The sequence below is a fragment of the Patella vulgata genome, chromosome 7, assembly GCF_932274485.2.
Source record: "Patella vulgata chromosome 7, xgPatVulg1.2, whole genome shotgun sequence".
Lineage (NCBI taxonomy): Eukaryota > Metazoa > Mollusca > Gastropoda > Patellidae > Patella > Patella vulgata.
The window spans coordinates 30,333,332-30,355,502 of record NC_065885.2 but is presented as its reverse complement, the minus strand read 5'-3'; the positions used below and the strand labels follow the sequence as shown (position 1 = coordinate 30,355,502).

General features: G+C 36.1%; 2 protein-coding genes across 2 annotated transcripts; both read right to left on the bottom strand.

Annotated features, from left to right (window-relative positions):
- Positions 1–1,895: 1,895 nt before the first annotated feature.
- On the bottom strand, positions 1,896–8,839 carry LOC126828017 (retinol dehydrogenase 14). The gene is made up of 7 exons (XM_050557600.2): positions 8,764–8,839; positions 7,808–7,893; positions 7,215–7,425; positions 5,504–5,727; positions 4,428–4,554; positions 3,685–3,811; positions 1,896–2,724 (listed from the first exon to the last, which is right to left on the bottom strand). Exons 1-7 carry the CDS (start codon positions 8,837–8,839, stop codon positions 2,613–2,615), a joined length of 963 nt encoding a protein of 320 aa, XP_050413557.2. The 3' UTR covers positions 1,896–2,612.
- Positions 8,840–10,989: 2,150 nt separating this feature from the next.
- Positions 10,990–19,101, bottom strand: LOC126826888 (uncharacterized). The gene is made up of 8 exons (XM_050555996.2): positions 18,966–19,101; positions 17,346–17,473; positions 17,093–17,178; positions 16,026–16,248; positions 14,586–14,809; positions 14,152–14,278; positions 13,584–13,710; positions 10,990–12,649 (listed from the first exon to the last, which is right to left on the bottom strand). Exons 2-8 carry the CDS (start codon positions 17,419–17,421, stop codon positions 12,538–12,540), a joined length of 975 nt encoding a protein of 324 aa, XP_050411953.1. The 5' UTR covers positions 17,422–17,473; positions 18,966–19,101; the 3' UTR covers positions 10,990–12,537.
- Positions 19,102–22,171: the final 3,070 nt, after the last annotated feature.

Below are 22,171 nucleotides of genomic sequence, written 5' to 3'. Positions count from 1 at the left end.
CGGCGACTTCTTGGCGTACCATGCACGGAACTGTGGGTAAACCACTAGAAACGTCAACGCTGATTGATTAATCAATATCTGACGTCATAGGGTCAAAAGCCGCTCGTTCGACCCCCGATACGACCTTATAGTACAACTGGTCAGATCTTCATGTAGTGTATAGGCCATCGGAAGTATAAAAAAAAACCGAAACGAAATAGATCTGTATTTTAATCAGATTTTCTCTTCATGGTTTAGAGGTTGTTTACGGTGATACGTAGGGCAGTAGCGGATCTAGAAGTTCGTGTCACACAATGATTGTTATTGATTTCCAATTTCCTGACATTTTATGTCATTGCTGAGAGCAAATTCTTGTGAACAAGAGGATCAGAAATGGGACATATAATCTCGAGATCTGCCTGTCAATTCAGCCTGTTTTGTCAGAGTTGACAGTGCATTCGATTTAAGCAGCTACCGTTACATCCAGTGCCCAAAGTTCGCAAGATGTGTTATGTGATCACATATCTTTAGACACAAGTACAATACTTACACAGTGGCAGGGTCTATTTTAAGGTTTTATTGACGAAGCACGGTTTCCGGACATGAAGGTTTAGTGGTGGGTATTAATCTCTACCCCCCCCCCCCCCACTTGAATTCAGACAAAAACTCACGATTTCCCACACAGAACTTGATATGTTCAATTTGGCTTCTTCCGTCGCCTATATCAGCTCAACTATGTCAGAATAAACCTTCTGAAATCGTGACCAATTAGTCGTGACCAAAACAAAGGCTCACCAGAAGTGGAATAATAACTTCCTGAATTATCACCAAGCTTACACTTTTATAACCAAACAAGCGGCTGCCATACAGGATACACCGAGATTTTGTAAGAAATGGACAGGAACTGGGAAAATTGATAGGGCTCAGTTCTACTTCCATTTCATCGCTTGGAGCGAAACGTGTGTATTTTCCGGGCCATAAATCGGTTGGGGTATAGCCTACATAGCCGTAGACCTACCTCACTGAAACATATACTGCAGTAATATAACAAGTTAAAAATCCAAATACAAAGCTATGGTGCGTTCAGATCACAGCTGTTCATTTAAGGCCCCTAGAGACATTAGGGCCAGGGCAGGACAGGGCAGTTCCAGACATCTAGTCTCTATTGTATGTATTGTATGTAGTTCGATTACAATGACAACAAAATTCATTGCTTTGCATTGTGCATGTTTAGAGCTGAAAGAATTTGAATTATTAAAGGTATCTTCGCTAGTTAGTAGTACAGAGTCGAAAGTGAGGTGCATATCAATGAGATCAAATTGTGGTACCGCACCCACTTTTTTGTTAACTTTTATCTGTAAATACTCTACAGGTTGCAATAATTAACAGATTTTGTTCAAATTCAGCATATCAATCATTCCAATAACAGGGTGGTACCTATTAATACTGTTTCATATCCAACCCCCAGGGGCAGAGCCACACACAGTTTTTGTATTTATCGTCTGAATGGATCATCTTGGAACTTTGCATAGTTATTCCTTATACCGTAAAGACAGCAACTATTTATTTTGGGCATGCCCCAACCCCCTGCCATGGGATGGTGTCACACCCACTGTTTTGTTAATATTTTTCTCTGTAAATTTGGTAACACAAATCCAACGCCTAGCCTTCTTTGCCTCTTGTCATATTACAGCCATTTCATATTTCATTCTCTTCATTTTAAAAAGGACCATACCAAACAAAGCAGGGATGTGGACGTATATTGCAGCGTTAGCGATTCTCTCGTTAAATTTTTATTATCAACAAGATTTGAAATAAATACAAAACGTTTATATGTACAAAATATAATGTAAGAATGTAAAGTATTATAGTATGAACAATCTGTATTGACTAACTAAAGTAATGATAGCTTGTTATTTATCACAATATAAACTCACATAATGAAATTGTATAATATCTTTAATCAGAATGGATTCATCTATATAGTTAGATATTAGTACCTCTAAATGGCTATTGTTACATTAATAATGATTTTTAATTAATTGCACATATTCCATCTTTACCGGAAAGAAGTGACGTGCAGAGGTTTGGGGATGCCGGAGACCAACTCGCTGATTGCATGCTCCCATTACTCAAGTATATAGCGTAGTACTCAGAAGACATTTTGGATATACAAAAACAGATATATAAACTGTTTATTGAAACGAAGTTTATACAACAACGTTAACATGAAAATGTTAAAATTTAAAAAAAAACTTGGTTTAATTTCAATCTTTGATTGGATATCCCCCCCCCCCCCGCCTCTTCAAAATAAATGAATGGGCGGGGTCGTCGCAACTGTATATTATGTAGAACCTTTCTTTTGACAATCTAAAGTATATAGTGGTTAGATCTTGTAGTAAATATTTAGACAATTTTAGTTAAATGTAATCCTTCAGTTTATTCGGAATACCAGCTTTCCTGAGAAAAACATAGCCAAATTTCGTACATGAACTCTTTTCAGGATATAATATGAATATACCATTTAATAGCTATTGTTTTTTTTCTGTTACGATTATTATGTGAATAGGTGTATCTTTTCCCGAAAGTCTTTTGTCGGAAAATTTATTTTGTTCATGATCCAAAATTGTATATTATGTAGAACCCTGATCTTCGTAATCTATGCAATCTTTTAGATCTGTTGGTAAATATTTAGACATTGATTGTAAACTGTAATCTATCAGCTGATTCTGGATATCAACTCTCCTGGAAGAAAATATAGATATTTCGTGAATCTGAGATCAACAACGCTGATGACATTATCACCTTCGGTTACAACTTGCGATAATCTCAACGGTGACAATGTTCCATTGTCAGTTTGGAACGTTCCGAACTGACAAAAGTGCAATGGTATCAACCGAAATTATCACACACATCGAACATGTTTCAGCAGTCACCTAAACAAGCTCTTGTGGGATGGAAAAGCCTGAGGCGAAAATTTATGCCTATAGTCTATTATGTACTGTTCTATTATTATAAGAGGGGCATAATCAGATTTTGGCGCAAGTAAGTCGTATGAAACCTCTTCTCACTCGATACGTTAAAAGTGGGAGAGGAACAGGCCCAGGTTTCACAAAGCATTCTTAGACTTAAGTTAAGATTTTATGTTTATGAGAAATATCTTTGATCCAGAAACACAAAACTTTGCGCATAGTTTCTTATTGATATATTAGATACATTAAAACGAGGCTATATTTTAGTTAAATCAACTTAAATCTGAGAATGTTTTGTGAAACCGAGGCTAGTCTGTTCTATAACACAATATCAACTTTGTTCGTCAACTGATTTTAACAAGACCGCTTCCACCACAAAATTAGGAGGTGGTGATGAAATGCTTCCACAGTTTTAACTTTCGACATAGAAATGATTGATCAAAACTAGCCACCTGAAAAATTTCCTTCTTTTATTTTTAAAAAAGGTCGATTTTATTGTCCGATAGCGCCTTAAATCACTCACCCACCGATGTTTTTAGGATCGCGTTATTCTTGAAAGAGACTTTCATGTTTCCAAGCTCCCGAGGTTGTTCTTGGTTGAGAGAATTTAATTCCGGAAAGTTCAACCGAATATCCCCGACAATAAGTTTACCAACCAAAACAAATGTGTCCGATTTTTTTCTTTGAAAAAGAATATGGAGAGCGGTAATTCCAAAAAGAACCCCAAACATACTTTGCATAAGATGTAGTTGAGGTTGTTTTACAATCTTTTATATATACACCAGTTACACCTTTAAACTCGGGGTCTGTAGCAGCCTTGATAATAGTTGCAGCCCCATCTAGTGGAGTTCTAGGATAAACTGATAAAAAAAACAACACTCAGATTAATGGTTATAATTACAAACAAGACAGTAAACGTTGATTTTGGTTTTGGAATGTCAATAATGAAGTACATCTTAGGTTATTTTGTATATTATATAAATTGGAATATCTTTTAAATCTAAGGCCTCCCCAGAGATTGTCAGCTATGCGTTGTTTGCTATGTGGCCAAAAACATATCGCCGACAACCTATTATACTTCGGATTGTTATATAAACAATATTTTATATATTGACAAGGATTAGGGAACAAGCTTTAAACAGGCCCACTTTAGTATCAGTGAACGTGAACTCCAAGGCACAGTGCCCAACGCCGAAGAAACTTCAGTGTTGATAAATGAATTTAGTCAAGGGCTGAGATTTTAACCCATCGAGCCGTGTGTGAAGTAACGTTATTTAACGTCCGCTTTCTTATCGAAGTGATGTCGCTGACAAACAAATAACGCTTGTTTTAAGTTGTCTAACATACCTGGGGGTAAACGAGCACCATGTGGAGAGGTATACGGTGACTAGAAACCCCCATTTAGATCGTCGTAACGCGAAAATCGCCGTTAAACTAGCTCGATTAAAAGGAGGGGGCTATTCATTATAAACTTACAATTACTTAGCAGACGACCTATTGCCGTGGCATATAACAGTCGAGTGTTAACAATACCCGGATAACAGGAAGTGATTGATACAGTGGGGTATTTTAAATGTCGACTCAACCACAATGTAGACATAATCTGAAGAACAATATAATATAAGTAATTTAATCTAGTACGTATGCTTTGTCAGGTTTGAACAATAGGCATAACATATTAGTAAGGTCTGCAGTCTAAATTAAAACGATAGCTGAAATGGAAGTAATCCCCCATCCGTGGTTATATATTATGTTCTATATATTAATAATTTCTCTATCTTATATTTAAATCTTGCGACAAGGAGATATTGCATGTATATAATGAGCCTTTAAAGTCGACACTTCCACATTCCTTAGATCATGCAAAATTTGAAGAGGTATACCATATAATCAGCATTACTAAAAAATATTATATAACTATAAAACATCTAGATTTGCCTCTTCAAAGTGCCCATGTGGAAAATGTCTAAATTTTACACATTTTAATTTGAATTTCATTAAAACAAATCTGAATGCGCACTACGCAAGCAGCATACATACAAAGTCTGGTTGAAATCCATAAGTGGTTAGGATGGAAGGTATAAATTGTGCAAAAATATCTAAAAATTCCTATATTAAGATGCCGTCTCAATTTATAGAATATGGCGAGTATTTTTGAGGCAGATCTCCATTAAGTTGCACCATCTTGAAACCCCATCCTCTCTCCATTTTCTCCCCCTTTGCATGGCCAATTAGGTTAATAATCCAAGAAGATGGTTTGACTTTTCTGTCATGTTTTGATTCATATTCATTGTTTAGAGGCGGAAGGGCAACATATCTATGGTTTGGTTACGATGATGTGTGCGGCGGATATGTTTATAGTATGCTATAACTTCACTCGAAATTGCAGGTCAAATCCATATTGTAATTCAAATAAAATATACCATTTCGTCAAAAGCTTTTACGTACTGAATAATTAAGTAGTTGGCCAGTGAACAGTTACGGTCTATGCATCTGTAAAGATGACGGATGCCGGACCCAAAGCAATCTGTTTATCAAATGAATGTATTTACCTGAAATAGTTTTGAATTCCCGTAGATACCCACTTTACCGAAAGAACGTTCACAATTTAAATTTGTAGGGTCAAATGTTCCCATATAATAAGCGTCTGAAGACACATTGACGATTCTAGCATCGTCACCAGATTTTTGTAGAATTGGTAGAAAATGTAGAGTAATCAGAAGATGCGACAAATAGTTGGACTGTAACATCATTTCATATCCATCATCTGTCATTTCTACAAAATACATATAATTAAAATACTGTAAGATCATATATTCATCCTCTGTCATTTCTATATTATACATATAACAATTACAATACTGTAACATAATTTCAAATCAAACATCTATCATTTCTACAATATACATTATAACAATTAAACTGTAACACCATTCTATATCCATCATCTTTTATTCCTATAATATACAAATAAATAACAATAAAATACTGTAATATCATTTCATGGGGTATACAATTTCTAAATTACTTAACACAGATATTAAAGGTGTATGAGAGAGGGCTGTGCAGCATGAACTTTCCGTACCCACCCATACCCCTTCAGATGATATTTTTAGCTGCCGCTTTTTTTTCTCCTCGGAAGGACAGACGGGTATACATAGTTTCAAGGAAGTGTGTTAGTGTGTTAGATTTGGATCCGTCAGTTTTCTGATTGGGTATGCATGGAAAAGACTTCAAGAAAAAAGCTTTCTAAAATGTTTCATTTAAATCCGTCTACTAATTTTATTGTATACTAAAGCTTTTCTAAAAACACAGACATACCAATTCCAGAAATCAGACACAGCACGAAAACTGTGACAAGTACATGCTTGTCTGTATTGATATTAGTAACGTACGCTTCAGGTCTAAATGAAATAAGTGGCAAATTTTTAAAACCAGTCGTGTACCAAATAGTACCCCCCTTTATCTGAGATTTATAATTTATCGATTGACTTGAAGGGCAATACATGTATATGCTAATGTGTAAGTCAGAATCACTATGTATAAGTTAGATTCAAATTTTGCTTGAAATTAAAAAGTTTCTTTCTTTACATATGGTATCGAAACCACACCAGTTGACTCAATGACAGACCTTATGATACAGCGCGCACGTGCTAACCATTCGCCCCCCCCCTCCTCAAATTTAAAAGAACCTTTGACTTGGAAATCAACGAAGAGCTGGCCGTCCTCATTAAGCCGGTTGATACCACATGCCATTCCATTTCTATTACTCGCTGAAAAACAACCCGATTCAGAAAGCATGAAGAGCACCCATCTGAGTTATAAACGCGTCTGTGCAGACACAAAGTGGTTGGATAGTCTCCAACTCTATCGGACAACTCAGCGATATCGGCGTTAGTATTCCTTTAAAAAGGGGTAGATAGTTTCCAGGGGTTAGACTATCATTGAAATATATCTGGTATTTGTAACCCAAAAAGAAAACTCCAATATTGATCTACACCACATATTAGATATAATATAAAGATCCTGCATACGCCCAGATCTTCAAATAACAAAAAACCGTATTTTCTGTCGCACATAAAATACTCTCTTCTACAACATCAGCTTTCATTCAATTGTCATGCCAAGAATACTTCAGAAAAATCAATTAAATGTCTTATCTGTATATGAAATCGAAATTATCTTATAATACATACAAATTATTGAGAGTAAATTAAGATAATCTAATAGCCTTTGAAAACGGGGTATTCTAAAATGAATTACCTTTACTGGCAGTAACCACTCCTGCATTACAAATCAGAACATGTAAAGGACAGTTTCTGGTTTTAAATTCTTCTATAAATTTCATTGTTTTATCAAAAGATGCTAAATCTAATTCCATCATTTCAACATTCAATAGTTTTGGTTCTGTTCTGTTTGTTTCCTGAACATTTTCTTGTTTTTCTTTCAATTCTTTCTCGTATTCTTCCTGCATCTGATTGATAGCCTACAGGTATTTAGAACGTAATTGCTCATTAACTTTTGAAAGCATGAAGAAGTAATATTTCTCCTGCTTATTTAGGATTAAAGCGGCTTGGCCCGACCGAGATCACCACACAATACCCGTTGATATATTATGTAGATCTGGAGACTTAATCACGAAATATTATACTAAACTTCATTACGAATGTTGGGGTGCTTTTGAAATCTTTAAAAATTATGTCTCTTAATTTGAGCAATCCAAACTAGAATGAAGAAGGTTCTCGGAGATTATTCTATGACACACAAAAAAGACAACACAGTAGATAGCATAAGGTTCATCAAATGGACACGATTAACAAATTTTCGCAGTTCATTTAATATAATTTATATCTTACCGCTTCAGCTTTGCTCATATTCCTACAGGCAATAATAACACGACCGCCCATTTTAGCAATTTCTTTAGCAATGCAAAATCCAATACCTGCAAAGGACATATTTTTCAAGCTACGGTTAAGAACATTACTAGTTGATTAACCTTTGCGACATCAATTAATAACAATTATGGTGGATTTGTTTCATCAGTCGGTTGTCGAAAAATACCAAAAAACTTAAAACAATACCTTTCCTTTCACATAAACCTGATTACTCTAATCGAACATTGCAGACCCAAGACTGTATTTTGATTTATGGATGGAATCGATTGATTTTTGCTTTTTATTCAGGTAATACGGTAAGTACGGATACCTAACCCATGGGTGCTGTACATTGATCAACTATCTACTGTCCCAGCTACATGGATGGCGTATTATCATGACGAGGTAACCGTGGGTACGTTACTTTAGTGTGATGGATGGAAAGTACTTGTAAATATAAATATAATCTTTGATAATTATAAAAGACCCGTTCTGTTGCAGTTTTGTAACCCGTGTTGTAGAGACGGTATGAATTACCTCTCGTGTTGACCGATCGCAAGTTAACATTGGACATAGACTAATTCTGTGGGAGCCGCGGTGGCTTAGTGAGTAAGACCTCGGTTCTAAACTTGAGGTTCCGTGTTCGATCCCGGTGTTGGCCGAGAAAGGTTATCGGGATTTTCGGCGTGTGTCCCCTTGTCAATAATGCGGGACAGAGCCTGACAAGGGACTACGTAAGAAACGAAAAACTGAGGTCCCATGGCTGTTGGAATTCGATATAAGAGTAGGCGGGCAAAATTTTCACTCATAGGACACTCTATGGCGTATGCCCGTATTCATTAGCCCAATCGGAGCAGAACAGCAGGACATTAAACCGCATTCCATTTCATTTCATTCCCGTAACCCTGTTATTATCAAGGTAATAAGTACCTACTTACCTGTATTTCCACCTGTGACTATATATGTTCGTTCAGGTGATATCACAACTTGTGGATATGAAAGATCGGCTCCCATTTTTTTATTCACAAGATAAAGAATTTTAATTTAAAGGTGGAGAACATCGAATTCGATCCTAAAGAAGAAAAGGGTTTGATGAAAGAGGCCATTTGGAATCTGCCCGGTTCGTAGATTCATATCCGATCTGTAGTTTGGATTTGGAAAACTTTACAATGGATTCCGAACCTGGATATACATGTAATCTAAATTCCGATTCGTGACTATTAAACACCTACTTTTAGTCAGGTCGCCAAGTGCACGTTCGATAAAAGACACTTTTGTGAAGCATATACGTGTATTTCACCTCTGTATTCGATAACCTGAATGTAGATTTGAAATTGAAGAGACAAATTACTGTATTCTAAATTACTTGATGTTGAACTGGTTTGCCCTGTTGACTTTTTTGCACCACTGTACTTTTACCAACGTAAAAAATAAAAATAAATAAAAAAATAAATCAAACTGTATTATAAACTGGTGTTTTGGTGTTTATATTCCATTACATAACCGTTTCATTATAGATTCCCTGTAATAATATCCATATCTATACTCGGGATTATTGTTTGGATGGCTGTGTGGTTGTCTGTATGTGGTGGGCTACACTAAGGTATAAGGGCACCTCGAGCACGTTGCACTATCACTTCCAGTTTCTTCCGGTAAGGGTGTGATCTGTTATCTATGTGATGCCATTAACTTTCTTTTGTTTTATTTTTTTATTGGTAATATAAAGAAATGCATATCAACCATTATTGGGTCACGTGGAGCGGGTGGTGGGGGCAGTGGTCGTATATAACCACCTATAACTAGATTAATAAAGCCTATATCTTCCACTGAAACGGGGTAATCCGTATTCAAGAGGTCAAAGCCTCCTGAATAAGGTGTCCCGGGTTCGTAAAGTGGGGGGGGGGGGACAAAGAAAGTGTACTCTGTCCTTCATTGGCATGTACGTTAAGGAAACTTGACACTTCATAACCGCGTTTAAGAAATAATAATAACTATATCAAAAACAATAAAACAGAAATGCAAACACTTACTTTCATAGAATTATCAATTTCATTGTTGTATCTCTTATTTCGCTCAATGACTGGGTATCTATTTATAAATTGTAGACTCATATTATGTTGTCATAATGTACGATAAAGAGCAAGGTTATCTTACACTATTTGCGCACGAGCGGCGGCCATTTTGTCTGGGAGTTTTGGTCCAATTTTCACGAAATTCGAACTCACCTCTATCGTTATGGTGTAACGGTGATTTAATTGAACGGTTTTTGTAAATCGGATAAAAATTGTGATCTCTAGAGGATCTAGAGGGTCCACAAGCTAAAAGCGCGGTTTTTCGTGCAATCAGGGGCATAATCGAAGAAGTTACGGTCCAATATGGCTAATAAACATACATTTTAACTTTTATCAAAATCGGATAAAAATTGGGACCATAATCAGGGGCGAAATTCCATGAACTTACGGTCCGATACATGCTATTATCGAAAGGAACCGCGATCTTTGGGATATAAACCTATATTTCAAGTTTCTTCAAAATCCATAAAAATTCTGACCTGTGTAGTGGCCATAAACAAATTGTGTATTATTAACTGAACTGGAGTATAAAGGCTACCAATTCTATGGAATACAGTTACTGCTTATTACTGAGCGACGTTTCGACTAGGCATCTCTAGTCATTATCAAACTAGAGAGGCCTAGTCGAAACGTCGCTCAGTAATAAGCAGTAATTGTATTCCATAGAATTGTGACCTGTATTAACAAATTGTGGACGGACGGACAGACGGGCGGACGTCCGGAGGTCCAGACGAACAGGCAGGGCCGACGACAATATACGTCCCCTTGAAAATGTGGGCGTATAATAAAATGTTACAAATGAAATGGCATAATCTTTAAGTGGCATTTAGCGATTGGAAAACACATTAATAGAACACAATTTTTATGGGAAACAATCACTGGTTTATTCTAAAAGCACGACGTTTCGACAAGTATCCTCTTATCGTTATCATTGTGCTTGATAACGATAAGAGGATACTTGTCGAAACGTCGTGCTTTTAGAATAAACCAGTGATTGTTTCCCATAAAAAATTGTGTTCTATTAAATGAAATGGCAGTTGCAACAAAAAACATTCAACGATTTGATTAATAACGACACCAAGACATCTTTGCTGGAAATATGTGATATTTATAAACAGGATTCACATGGTTTTATTTACGCCTGGTATATCTGTCCAGCCAGAGGTGGTACTGAATAGGACAACACCCAGTGACTAACACAAGTACAATAATATTGATACACAATTACTTAGTTTAAAACTTTGCGACGTTTCCAGGAGGATACCCTCGTTGTTATCAAGCAAATGATACAAATATGTGAAAAGTTGACAAATATATACAGAATATGCGAAAAGTTAACAAATATATCCAGAATATGTGAAAAGTTGACAAATATATCCAGAATATGTGAATAGTTGGCAAATATATACAGAATATGTGAATAGTTGACAAATATATCCTGAATATGTGAATAGTTGACAAATATATACAGAATAATTATGTGAACAGTTGACAAACAGAGCATGCAACGAAAGTAAGAATGAAATACAATCTTGGGACTTGTGCTCTTTTATTAGCCCAGTCGTAGCTGAACAGTAGGACGTTAAACCCCACCTCCTTTCATTTGCTTACTTTTATTACATCCAGGGGACTCCCCAGTCACTAGTCTCTATTATTCAGCCTATAAAACTCCTCGTTCAAGATTTCGTATCTTACACCATCCTCGGTTACCCAGTGTACTCATTCCGTTCTACTCCACTATACCCTGGGTTAATCCATAGGGTTTCCACGATTTCAAATTATCTGCCCTGGCCTAGAATGTAGCTACAGTCTACGAACCAATCAGAAAACAGTTTACAAACCAATCGTTTCGCCTTCGTTTTATAAGGGTAGATAACCATATTCATGTCCATTTACTGAATGATTTATGTTAATAACGTATATATTTATAATTTATCTATATTTAATTGTATTATCGAAATCTGTAGTATGTGTTGTTGATTTCAAATATGTATAACATCTATATGTTTGACTTTTGTTATTATTATTACTATTCGTTCTTTGTCTGAAATATGTCATTCTGTTTTGTTTATTATTATTGAGCCTATACTTGGCAATTTGATTCACACTAATGTGTCAACGATATCACGTAGACATAAAATTCCGGGAACGGACGATTCTAAATAAAACTAATGACCCTACATTATCATATGAACGTCTGATCTTCATTAACATGATATATAATTGGTTGTTAATAATTACGCATTTAGAATAGGCCAACGCCTAACATTGTCCGATGATTGTTACTTCCCTTTGCCAACTTCCTTTTCCAAAAACTTGAAAACGTGTCTCTCCCATAGATTAACCCAGGGTATAGTGGAGTAGAACGGAATGAGTACACTGGGTAACCGAGGATGATTTTACACGTAATCATACTACCTGTGTTAATCCGCTACTGATTGGTTTTAGTAATATCCAGGTTCACGACACTCGCCGCCTTTGATTTTTAGTTGTTTTTGTTCAAAGCATGAGGTCCCGTAAATTGTCAGCCGCACTCGATATACAAATACACCGCGATGTTTCATTAACTCCAACACACGCAGCGTTTCGAAAGAGGATAACAACTTGTTTAACGGTACAAGCTATATTTGTGCATGTAGATTATGTAGAACCTTGATCTTCATAATCTATATAATCTTTTAGATTTTGTGGTAAATATTTAGATAATGTTTCTAAACTGTAATCTATCAGTTGTTTCTCTATCTCAGCACTCCTGAAAATATACAAAAACATTAATACCCAGTATCCCCACGTTATATATTTGCTTATCGTAAAAAATCAAATTAATGCCTGAACGCATGAAAAGGCATGCATTAAATATGTGAGTCTGTACACATATCTTATGAAAATACATTGGGGCCAGTTCCCTATTCTATCATATGCAAAGTATTTAAACATTTTCATAATTTCATTTTGACATGGTCAAAAATCTATTAGAAAATATCTGAAATTGTTTTGATCTGTTTTCATAATGATTGACATCTCACACACGTTACATATTGACGTTAAATAGCAAGTCAGTAATATAAAATCAATAATTTGGACAAAACCTAGGCGGCTATTCTCATAGTAAGGCAAAACGTACAATCCTTTAAAATGAAAGTATCAATAATATATAAAAGGATTGATTACAGGTTATAATTTGAAAGTAAATTAATAATTTTCATGTTTTTGAGGGTCACCAGGTTCATGCTGGAGTCCACAGAAATAGAACTCGTCCACCCATGTAAAACCTCGTGATAAACGTATAATATTCAGTCTGACATTTCAAGGACATTGGGGGTTTACGTATATAAGCATATTAAATGCCAAAATGTATAGATATAGCCCAGGACTATTTATCGTGTTTGAATGTTTTAGTATAACCTATTCGGCACTGATCGTAAAAGATGCTTAACGATGGGATCTGATAACATGACCATCAGTATAGGAATACAAATGCAGTAGTAAGGTTGGAAACTTGTAGCCAATTCATACTAATTACAGTACACACGAAAGGTGTCCGTTTGTATTTCTTTGAAACAATACAACACGGCATCAGATAAATAACTGTACGGGACTATGATACGCGTATATTGGACTCTTTATGCAGAATAAACCAGTTTTATTCATCAAAATATATATTATATAGCTCCTTTAAGACTTACCGCACGTAAGATGTAGTGGAGATTACTTTACAATCTTTTATATATACACCAGTTACACCCTTAAACCCAGGGTCTGTAGCAGCCTTGATAATAGTTGCAGCACCTTCTAGTGGAGTTCTGGCATTAACTGAAAGCGATTTGAAATCATGTTAATACTAAATTCAACATTAATCTACATGTATATAAAACAATGGAACCAATATACAAGAAAATAAAATAATTAATCCTTCTGAAAATGGAGTACATTCAAGCAATCGGATTGAAACGCAGATTCTATTTCGTTTCGCTTTTTATAGTTGAAAAGGTAGTGGAGGCCATTGAAAGCATTAAAAACGAAACGAAATATACATCTGTAATTTAATCAGAATGACAGACAAAATATTATTTATTATTAAAAACGAAACGCAATATAAATCTGTAATTTAATCAGATTGACAGACAAATTATTTTTTGAACATAAATAACCCTTCTCATCTACTGAGTAAAATCAGTGATTTGAAACAAGTGGAATGAATTCCTGACAAAAAACTATCTAGGGACAAAAACCTTTACCTCTAATCAAACTTACATTTGCTAAAAAAACGACCCATAGCAGTAGCCTGTGACAGTTGTGTTTTAACAAGACCAGGATGACAGGAAGTTATCGATACAGCCGTGTCTTTAAAATGTCGACTCAACCACAATGTAGACATAATCTTTTAAAAAAAAAACAACAATAAAACCGATAACAAACAATAAGTAATCTACGTAAAACTGGAATTACAGGTTCGTCGGCCCAGTTTTCAAAAATAGATTCTATAAGGGTAAAAACTGCAATAATTGTTTTTGTGTCTTACTCGTTCAAACAAATCAAAACACATCTTACATTGATTTTTTCTGAACAAATGTTAAAATGCTCCAATCTTGGCTAAGCTAAGGATAAAAACTTTTTAATGAACTAATATCTAAAATCGAACAGATCCATTTGAATAGTCCAAGATGGATACAAACGTATGGGGTTACCTGAAAAAGTTTAGAATTTCCGTAAGTAGCCAGGTTCCCAAATGATCGTTCGCAATTCAAATTTCTGGGGTCAAATTTTCCAAAATGATAAGCATCTGAAGCTACATTGACGATTCTAACATCGTCACCAGATTTCTGTAGAATTGGTAGAAAATGTAGAGTAATAAGAAGATGAGATAAATAGTTGGACTGTAACATCATTTCATATCCATCATCTGTCATTACTGTAATATACAAAATAGTTAACAATTATAAACTGTAACATGATTTCATACCCATCCTCTTTCATTACTGTGATATACAATATAGTTAGAATCTCCTACCAGTTTTTTTTTATATCAAAAAAATAGAAACACAAGTCGATATAGTAAGAACTAACGAGGCTCTGTTGATATTTTTTCATATCAAAAAAGACGAGTAGGAAATTTGATTTATCACCCAATCTTTTCTTACATACAAAAATAAATAAATATAATTCTTTGCTATAGATTTCACTTTTACTGAACCTGATTACATTACGAAGTAGTGATACATCATTTTTTGACAGCAATTCAACCATTGCAAAGTCCTTTATATTAACCCAGTGTTTCCATCAAGGCCAATTAAATAAAAATAGTTCCTTTTTAATAAGAAAGAAGTTACTTTTAATAAAAAATGAACTGTTCTTTGAAAATAAAAAAGTAGTTCATTTTTGATTGACCAATCAAATTCATGTAAAGCGATATCTCCTAAGACGATGTCGCAGTAGATTATGGAATTTATCACACACGCGATATCTACTGTAGAATGTATTATTGAGTGATAAAATAATATAACAATTAAAATACTGTAACCATCTTCTGCCATTTCTACACTTAGATAATAATATATCAATTAAAATACAGTAACGTCATACATGTACCATATATCCATTGTCTCTCATTTCTTTAATACATAACAATACATTCATTCATACATTATACCCCTTCAAAAACGTCATTTGTTTTGAGTTTTGGAGTTATGAATTGCCTCTACAAACCGAACAGATCTAATGGATTTTCTACCATGACCCTAGTTACTTTAGTAACGAAAATATGAGAGCCCTATCTGCTCTCTTCATACAATAATTGAGAAATGCTCCCCTGTACGTATTTTGGTTTTTGGGTTGACCCACTTGTTGTGGGTTTGATTCATTTTAAGTGAAGCTAGTATCATTGCACCCGGGACTGTAAAGTACATTACACGCTTACGGCCGACCCTTGGATCCATCCACTTGGTTTGTTAGTGTCGAGTGTTATGCGTCTAGACTTCGGGGTTAGCCTTTTGCTTTTGAGTTTCTACCTGGATGCTGTGTGGTGCGGTCCTCACGTACGAGTGCAATTAATAGACAACAATGTCAACTTCAAGTGGTGAAAACTTCAGTTAAAATTGATCGACGTGAATGTTTTGAAATAAAATTACCTTTACTGGCAGTTGCTAATCCAGCATTACAAACCAAAACATGTAAAGGACAATGTCTGTCCTTAAATTCTTCTATAAATTTCATTGTTTTATCAAAAGATGCTAAATCTAGTTCCATCATTTCAACATTCAATAGTTTTGGTTCTGTTCTGTTTGATTCCTGAACATTTTCTTGTTTTTCTTTCAATTCTTTCTCGTATTCATCCTGCATCTGTTTGATAGCCTAGAAATCAAACAAACGATTCAAACGCAATAATTAAAATGATTTACAGTTGTCCAGTCTATAAGAACTTTTCTACCCTTAGAGTCCAAGCACTACTGGTTTTGCTGTCCCCCAATTAAAGTACGATCAACATGAAAACTCTGCATGCTTGTTCCTTGGACAAATGCGCATCGATTAACGAACTTCAATTCCAAGATGGCCGCGATGATGTCATACTGTTCCTGGTCAATGGTACGTTCATACATAATATCACTTCCACTTTGGACGCTTCGATAATCCGATGAATGATTTTAAAAGAAGGACTACAGCGAAACCCCATAATACATGATTGAATAATAACTCTTCTGAGGGATTTTCCACATTAATAAAATCATACTTCATAAAGATTTCAAAAGAAGGACTACATCGAAACCCAATAATACATGAGTGAATAATAACTCTTCTGAGAGATTTTCCACATTTAATTTTGTGGAAATTAACTGAACATTTAAAATCATACTTTATAAAGATTTTTCAAATTCAAATTAGTGTGTTGGTACCTTGACTTTGTCAGGGGAACGTGCCAAAATAACTAGCGTTCTAATGACCAGGTAGTAGTGGTAGGTGTAGTGCGTTAAACAGGGCATGCTAACTCATGAGGTACGCCTACTCTGCTCGGTGTTACACCCTTAATTATGCATAAAATGGGTAAATACAGAAATATTTGTATAGTGAAACAGAATACATTGCCACTGAACGGTTAACTTCTGTATTACTGCTAATGATGCACAGGCTATATATGTTTTTTCTACCCAGCTTTACTCATCCAATGACTAAAATTTTTATCATATTATTCGCATCTTACCGCTTCCGCTTTACTCATATTTCTGCAGGCAATAATTACATGGCCGCGCATTTTAGCAATTTCTTTGGCGACATTGAATCCAATACCTGAAAAAGAAATGGTATGTTCGCGGAGTCAGTGTAAGGCAGTGTTATATTCCATTCCTCATTAGTAAACATTGTCGCTGAGTTAAATTTTAGAATAAAGCCGTGGTTTTGGAAATGGACTTATCACACTTATACTATGATTATGAAGTAAACAATTACCTACTTACCAGTATTTCCACCTGTGACTATATACGTTCGTTCAGGTGATATTTCAACTTGTGGATATGAAAGGTCGGCTCCCATTTTTAGAACTTATAATTTATGCAGTTATCACAAAATGTATCGAGTTCCAACCCTGAAGAAGAAAGTGTTAATTAAATTCGTTTTAATCGGGTATGAAACAACGAATCTGTAGCCTAACCGGGAAAACGATCCAAGAACAAGGGTGGGATTTCTGTCATTCAATTGACGATATGATGGCCGAGTATTGAACATTGATAATTCAACTAAAGATGTCGAATCTCAAAAGGGGTTATCTCCACTCCGTCACATATTACTCTCAGATAGTCTATAAATTTAAACACATTCTGAATATTTCTATTTATAGATTGGTTACTTTTACAAACAAATATAATGGCCTAATATGTATATAAGACAGCCTAATCGGAAGCATAAGTTTTCTGCACGGACTGCACAATCCGATCCATCGATGTCCTCATATCAATCGGGTCTGGAAATGTGCTTTAGCTGAACTATATGTAGGGTTCTACTAATCACCGACAATGAACAACAAGATCGTTATTGACCTAAACAAGCTCTTCTCGGCACTCGTGGGTGATTAATAGGACCGGGAAGGATGGCCCTGTGATCAGTACATATCTAGTGCTAATTCTGTCTTAGATCAGTGATGTAATTATCCATAAAAAACAACCATGACCGTTCACAAGTCTAGCTTCTTGTATGGGAAAAGTTAGCAAAGCTGTTATAACTCCTTCAGAAACATAATACATAGTGCGAATTCAAAGGAAAATAAAATAAAACTTCAAATGATCATTACTTAGAGTTGGTTGATTTTAATAATGTATTCATGCTTTTGTTAAGAGTATCTTTGTGCACAATCTTACACTCTATATTTAAATTGAAACCTGACTTACTATTCCACCTGTATTCAAAACTATTGACTCGAAAAGATAAAGATCTATTAGGAATAACACAAAACATCCCATGTTTGTGACAACAGTGTACAGTAACACAATAAAGCACGCTTTATAAATGCCCAATTATACTTTGTACAATCTTTAGCAAGGTACGTTTTTAGATATTTACATAAACTATAGGAGAGAGGTCATATATGCTATGCACGTTCCTCCACCCCATTCAATTTTTGAACAACCTATTGTTTTAAAAAATACAAACTGCAATCGTTATGGCATATAACGTACACAATGTTGGAAAATCGATCTCCAATTTCTTACTTTGTGTTTTAACCTTGTATATAAACACTATCATTTTATTAGCTTAAATTTCGTTGGGGCATTAATGCCTTCATAAACTCTATCTGTTATTGGAATGATACCAACAAGGTGTGACGAGAATCGAGCATGGGTAAGGTTCCGGAACACTTGATACCCCTCGTCGACTAATAATTACCAAAACCTATAAAGGTTACTCACAAACCATATATCTAGTCTTGTAAATATTGTTATATAAATTTTTCCTAAGTAAAATCGCAGATAGAAAATAAAGCACTGTGTCCTGACTTGTTATTTGTATAAAATGGACGACGGCAAAAGTTTTGTAAAATCGTGGTCTGAATCCAAGAAGAATCTCGATTATAATTGTCTTACCTTACAGTTCAGCTCAATGGCTTCATAATTATTGGATTATTGTGCACAATTGAACTGGCGCAGTGAGTTCCATGCTCGTCCTTACCTCTTAACAAATCTTTTATTTCTGAACTAATATCTGTGACTCGACCTGAATGTCACCCGAAAACCACGCTTGACCGAATACATTTAATACAAATCCTTGACATTCTTATGTTAACACATTTAGAGCCATTGAACAAGTAAAGATGTATTAACCCTTTATAAAGGGAATTTCCTGGATTTAGTTTGCTCTGAATTCATTCAAGTGGAAATTGAACTTTTAGTTGCATTATGGATAGTAATGATTGTGTGTTGGAGAAATATCTTCAACAGCTATACGATTCTATGGACCGCTTTCATTTATTATCTTTCTGGAAACTGTTATGTACAAAATAGTTAATCATAATAGAGACGCTTGTGTATCAGAGTAATGTCAAGACTAGATTAAGAATTTTGGGGTTGAATTTATGTCTCAAATATTGGATAAACTGTTGAACATGTATGATGTTACTGTATAGTCAAATCATGTCAAATTGACAATTAGTTTGTATCAACCGCTCTAAACTGCTAAAGCCTCTTTAAGTTACGCATCGCTACCTCTGAAACAAGAATGTTTCATACGAAGTAAACAATATTAAATAGATTTATAATAAAGGTCAGCACACACCTCGGCTCGTGTGTCATTTGGAGTCCGATTTCTTGTTATTAGTTATCCGTAGAGCTACAAAACAAGTTAAGTGTTGATTTTTCGTTTGGGGTGGGTGGCTGTGTGTGTGTTTGCGTGAGGAATGGTTAGCACGTGTGCGTTGTATCATAAGGTCTGTCATTAAATCAACTGGCGTGGTTTCGATTCCCCGGTTGTACGTGACAAGATCCCAACGCGCAAGCGAATGATTGAAATAAAATTGAACTATATGTTAGTCCCGAAATGACCTAGTTTGTGTTGAGTGGGCGTTAAACCCAATCTCTCTCTCTCTCTCTCTCTCTTTCCCTCTCTCTCGATTTTTCGTTGTTGGCGATGATATTTTGAACGGTATCTTGCATGAAGATCTAGCATTAATGTGATGTTCATTATTCTAATTGGTGTTGAGTGCAACTGTAGCCTAAGGTATTGTGAACATTTACCAATGCATGTTAGGCCAAAGAATGGAATAGTGTTTTGCGCCTCACTCTCATCACTACACTACTTTTAAGACTAAAATCTATAGTAATCTTTATGTTACGTTTGCAATGCGAAGTACAATTTTGTCCAAACATGGCAACTGTCAACAGTTTCTTCACCTGCATGAAAATGTACACTTTCCTTGCCAACGCCCACACACAAGAAGTCGATGTCAGCCAAATGGTTCCAGTGGCCATGATATATACCCTCCCAAATTCGATGGTTTCATAATTTAGACAATCATCACCGATTAGGCTACCCTATTAGACCCACGTTAATATACTATACTATTCAAAAAAAGTAGGGGATATTTGATTTTGGGGGCATAATACTAAAATATGCAAATGACTACGAAAAAAGTCACTATAGAACCTAACAGAAGAAACATTTCCAGTTACATGTGACGCCCAAACGCACCAATAGCTACCGCATGGAATGCAGGTGATGCTTGGGATCATCATGGGGGTCCAACCCAAGATTTGCACGACTCTGACTTTGAATGTTACAGTCATTGTGGCATTGAATTCCCGGGTGGAAACATCAGTTTAATTGTTTTAGTGACCAGAAAACAAATTTTGATATGCGTCGGCTTACCCAAAATGAAAGGTTACGTGCCCTTGGCATGCTACAGATCGGCACAACACAGGCGGTTGTGGCGCGGACGATGAATGTTTCTCAGTCTGTCATAAGCAGGCTATGGTCCAGATACCGTGATACACAATCTGTACAGGACAGACCACGCTCAGGTCGACCAAGGGCGACAACTCAAGCCCAGGATCGATTTATCCGTACCTTGGCCTTGAGAAATCGTGTCATCACAGCAAATCAGATCAGCGCTCGTCTTCAAACAGACACTGGTGTGAGAGTGAGTGGCCAGACGATTCGGAATCGACTGCATAGGGGCCACCTTCGCGCCCGACGTCCTCGCGTGATCCCTTGTTTGAGAGATCATCACATTCAGGCAAGACGTCGTTGGTGTAGGGATCGTCAACACTGGGATAATCGACGCTGGAGCAATGTGATGTTTTCAGATGAGTCAAGGTTCACTGTTGATTTTTTGGACAGACGTAGGAGGGTGTGGCGTCGTCGAAACGAGCGCTTCCAAGACGTTAACGTCATCAGACATGATCGATTTGGGGGTGGTTCTGTTATGGTGTGGGGAGGCATCACTGTTGCTGGAAGAACGGCTTTACATGTTGTTGCAGGGCGTGTTACAGGCCAGTACTACCGGGACAACATCTTGGCAGTCCATGTTGTGCCGTTCGCACGACGTCATGGCCGCCGTTTCATCTTCCAGGATGACAACGCAAGATGTCACAGGGCCAGGATCGTTACAGGTTACCTCCAACAACAGAACATCACCACATTACCTTGGCCAGCACTGAGTCCCGACCTCTCCCCCATCGAGCATGTCTGGGACATGCTTGGACAGAGGTTACGTCAACGTCAACAACGTTCTGCCAATGTCCAAGAACTTGCTGCTGCGTTGCAACAGGAATGGGACAATCTGGACCAAAATGACCTTAGACGTCTCATTAGGAGTATGCCACGTCGGATCAATGCTTGTTTGGCAAACAGAGGAGGATTTACCCGTTACTGACTTGGTTGTGATGCTGTGGTAACTTTGCTGTTTGACCCCGGGTATCATTTTACCCTTATAATGGTCAGTCTGTGCCTTACTTAGTCTAACGATCATTTGGAATAAATCGATGAATGTGAACTTCATTTCATTTTGTCATTTGTTTCTTCGTCAGTTTCATTAGGTGACTTTAATAACACTTAAAAATCAAATATCCCCTACTTTTTTTGAATAGTATATATTCGTCCCATATTTTAACGACAAATCATAAAGAAGTGAGATACTTTGAAAACCATAAAATGTACTGTAATGACGTTTGTAACGAGGTCGGATATGTCCACAGCGAGGGCGTAATTAATGATAATAGGTGCTGAAGATTGCGATTTACAATATCATATGTTTTCAATTGTATCATATCCGAACGACTAGACGTTGTTCCCTGCA

Excerpts from the sequence above, each read along its gene's own strand:
- LOC126828017 (XM_050557600.2), bottom strand. The coding sequence starts at position 8,839 with ATGGGAGCCGATCTTTCATATCCACAAGTTGTGATATCACCTGAACGA. Across the intron at positions 7,426-7,807 it reads ATATGAGCAAAGCTGAAGCG|ATGCAGGAAGAATACGAGAA; the intron begins GTAAGATATAAA and ends GCTATCAATCAG. Across the intron at positions 5,728-7,214 it reads AGTGGTTACTGCCAGTAAAG|AAATGACAGATGATGGATAT; the intron begins GTAATTCATTTT and ends TGTATTTTGTAG.
- LOC126826888 (XM_050555996.2), bottom strand. The coding sequence starts at position 17,421 with ATGGGAGCCGACCTTTCATATCCACAAGTTGAAATATCACCTGAACGA. Across the intron at positions 17,179-17,345 it reads AGTCACAGGTGGAAATACTG|GTATTGGATTCAATGTCGCC; the intron begins GTAAGTAGGTAA and ends TTTCTTTTTCAG. Across the intron at positions 13,711-14,151 it reads GGGTCGTTTTTTTAGCAAAT|TTAATGCCAGAACTCCACTA; the intron begins GTAAGTTTGATT and ends AATCGCTTTCAG.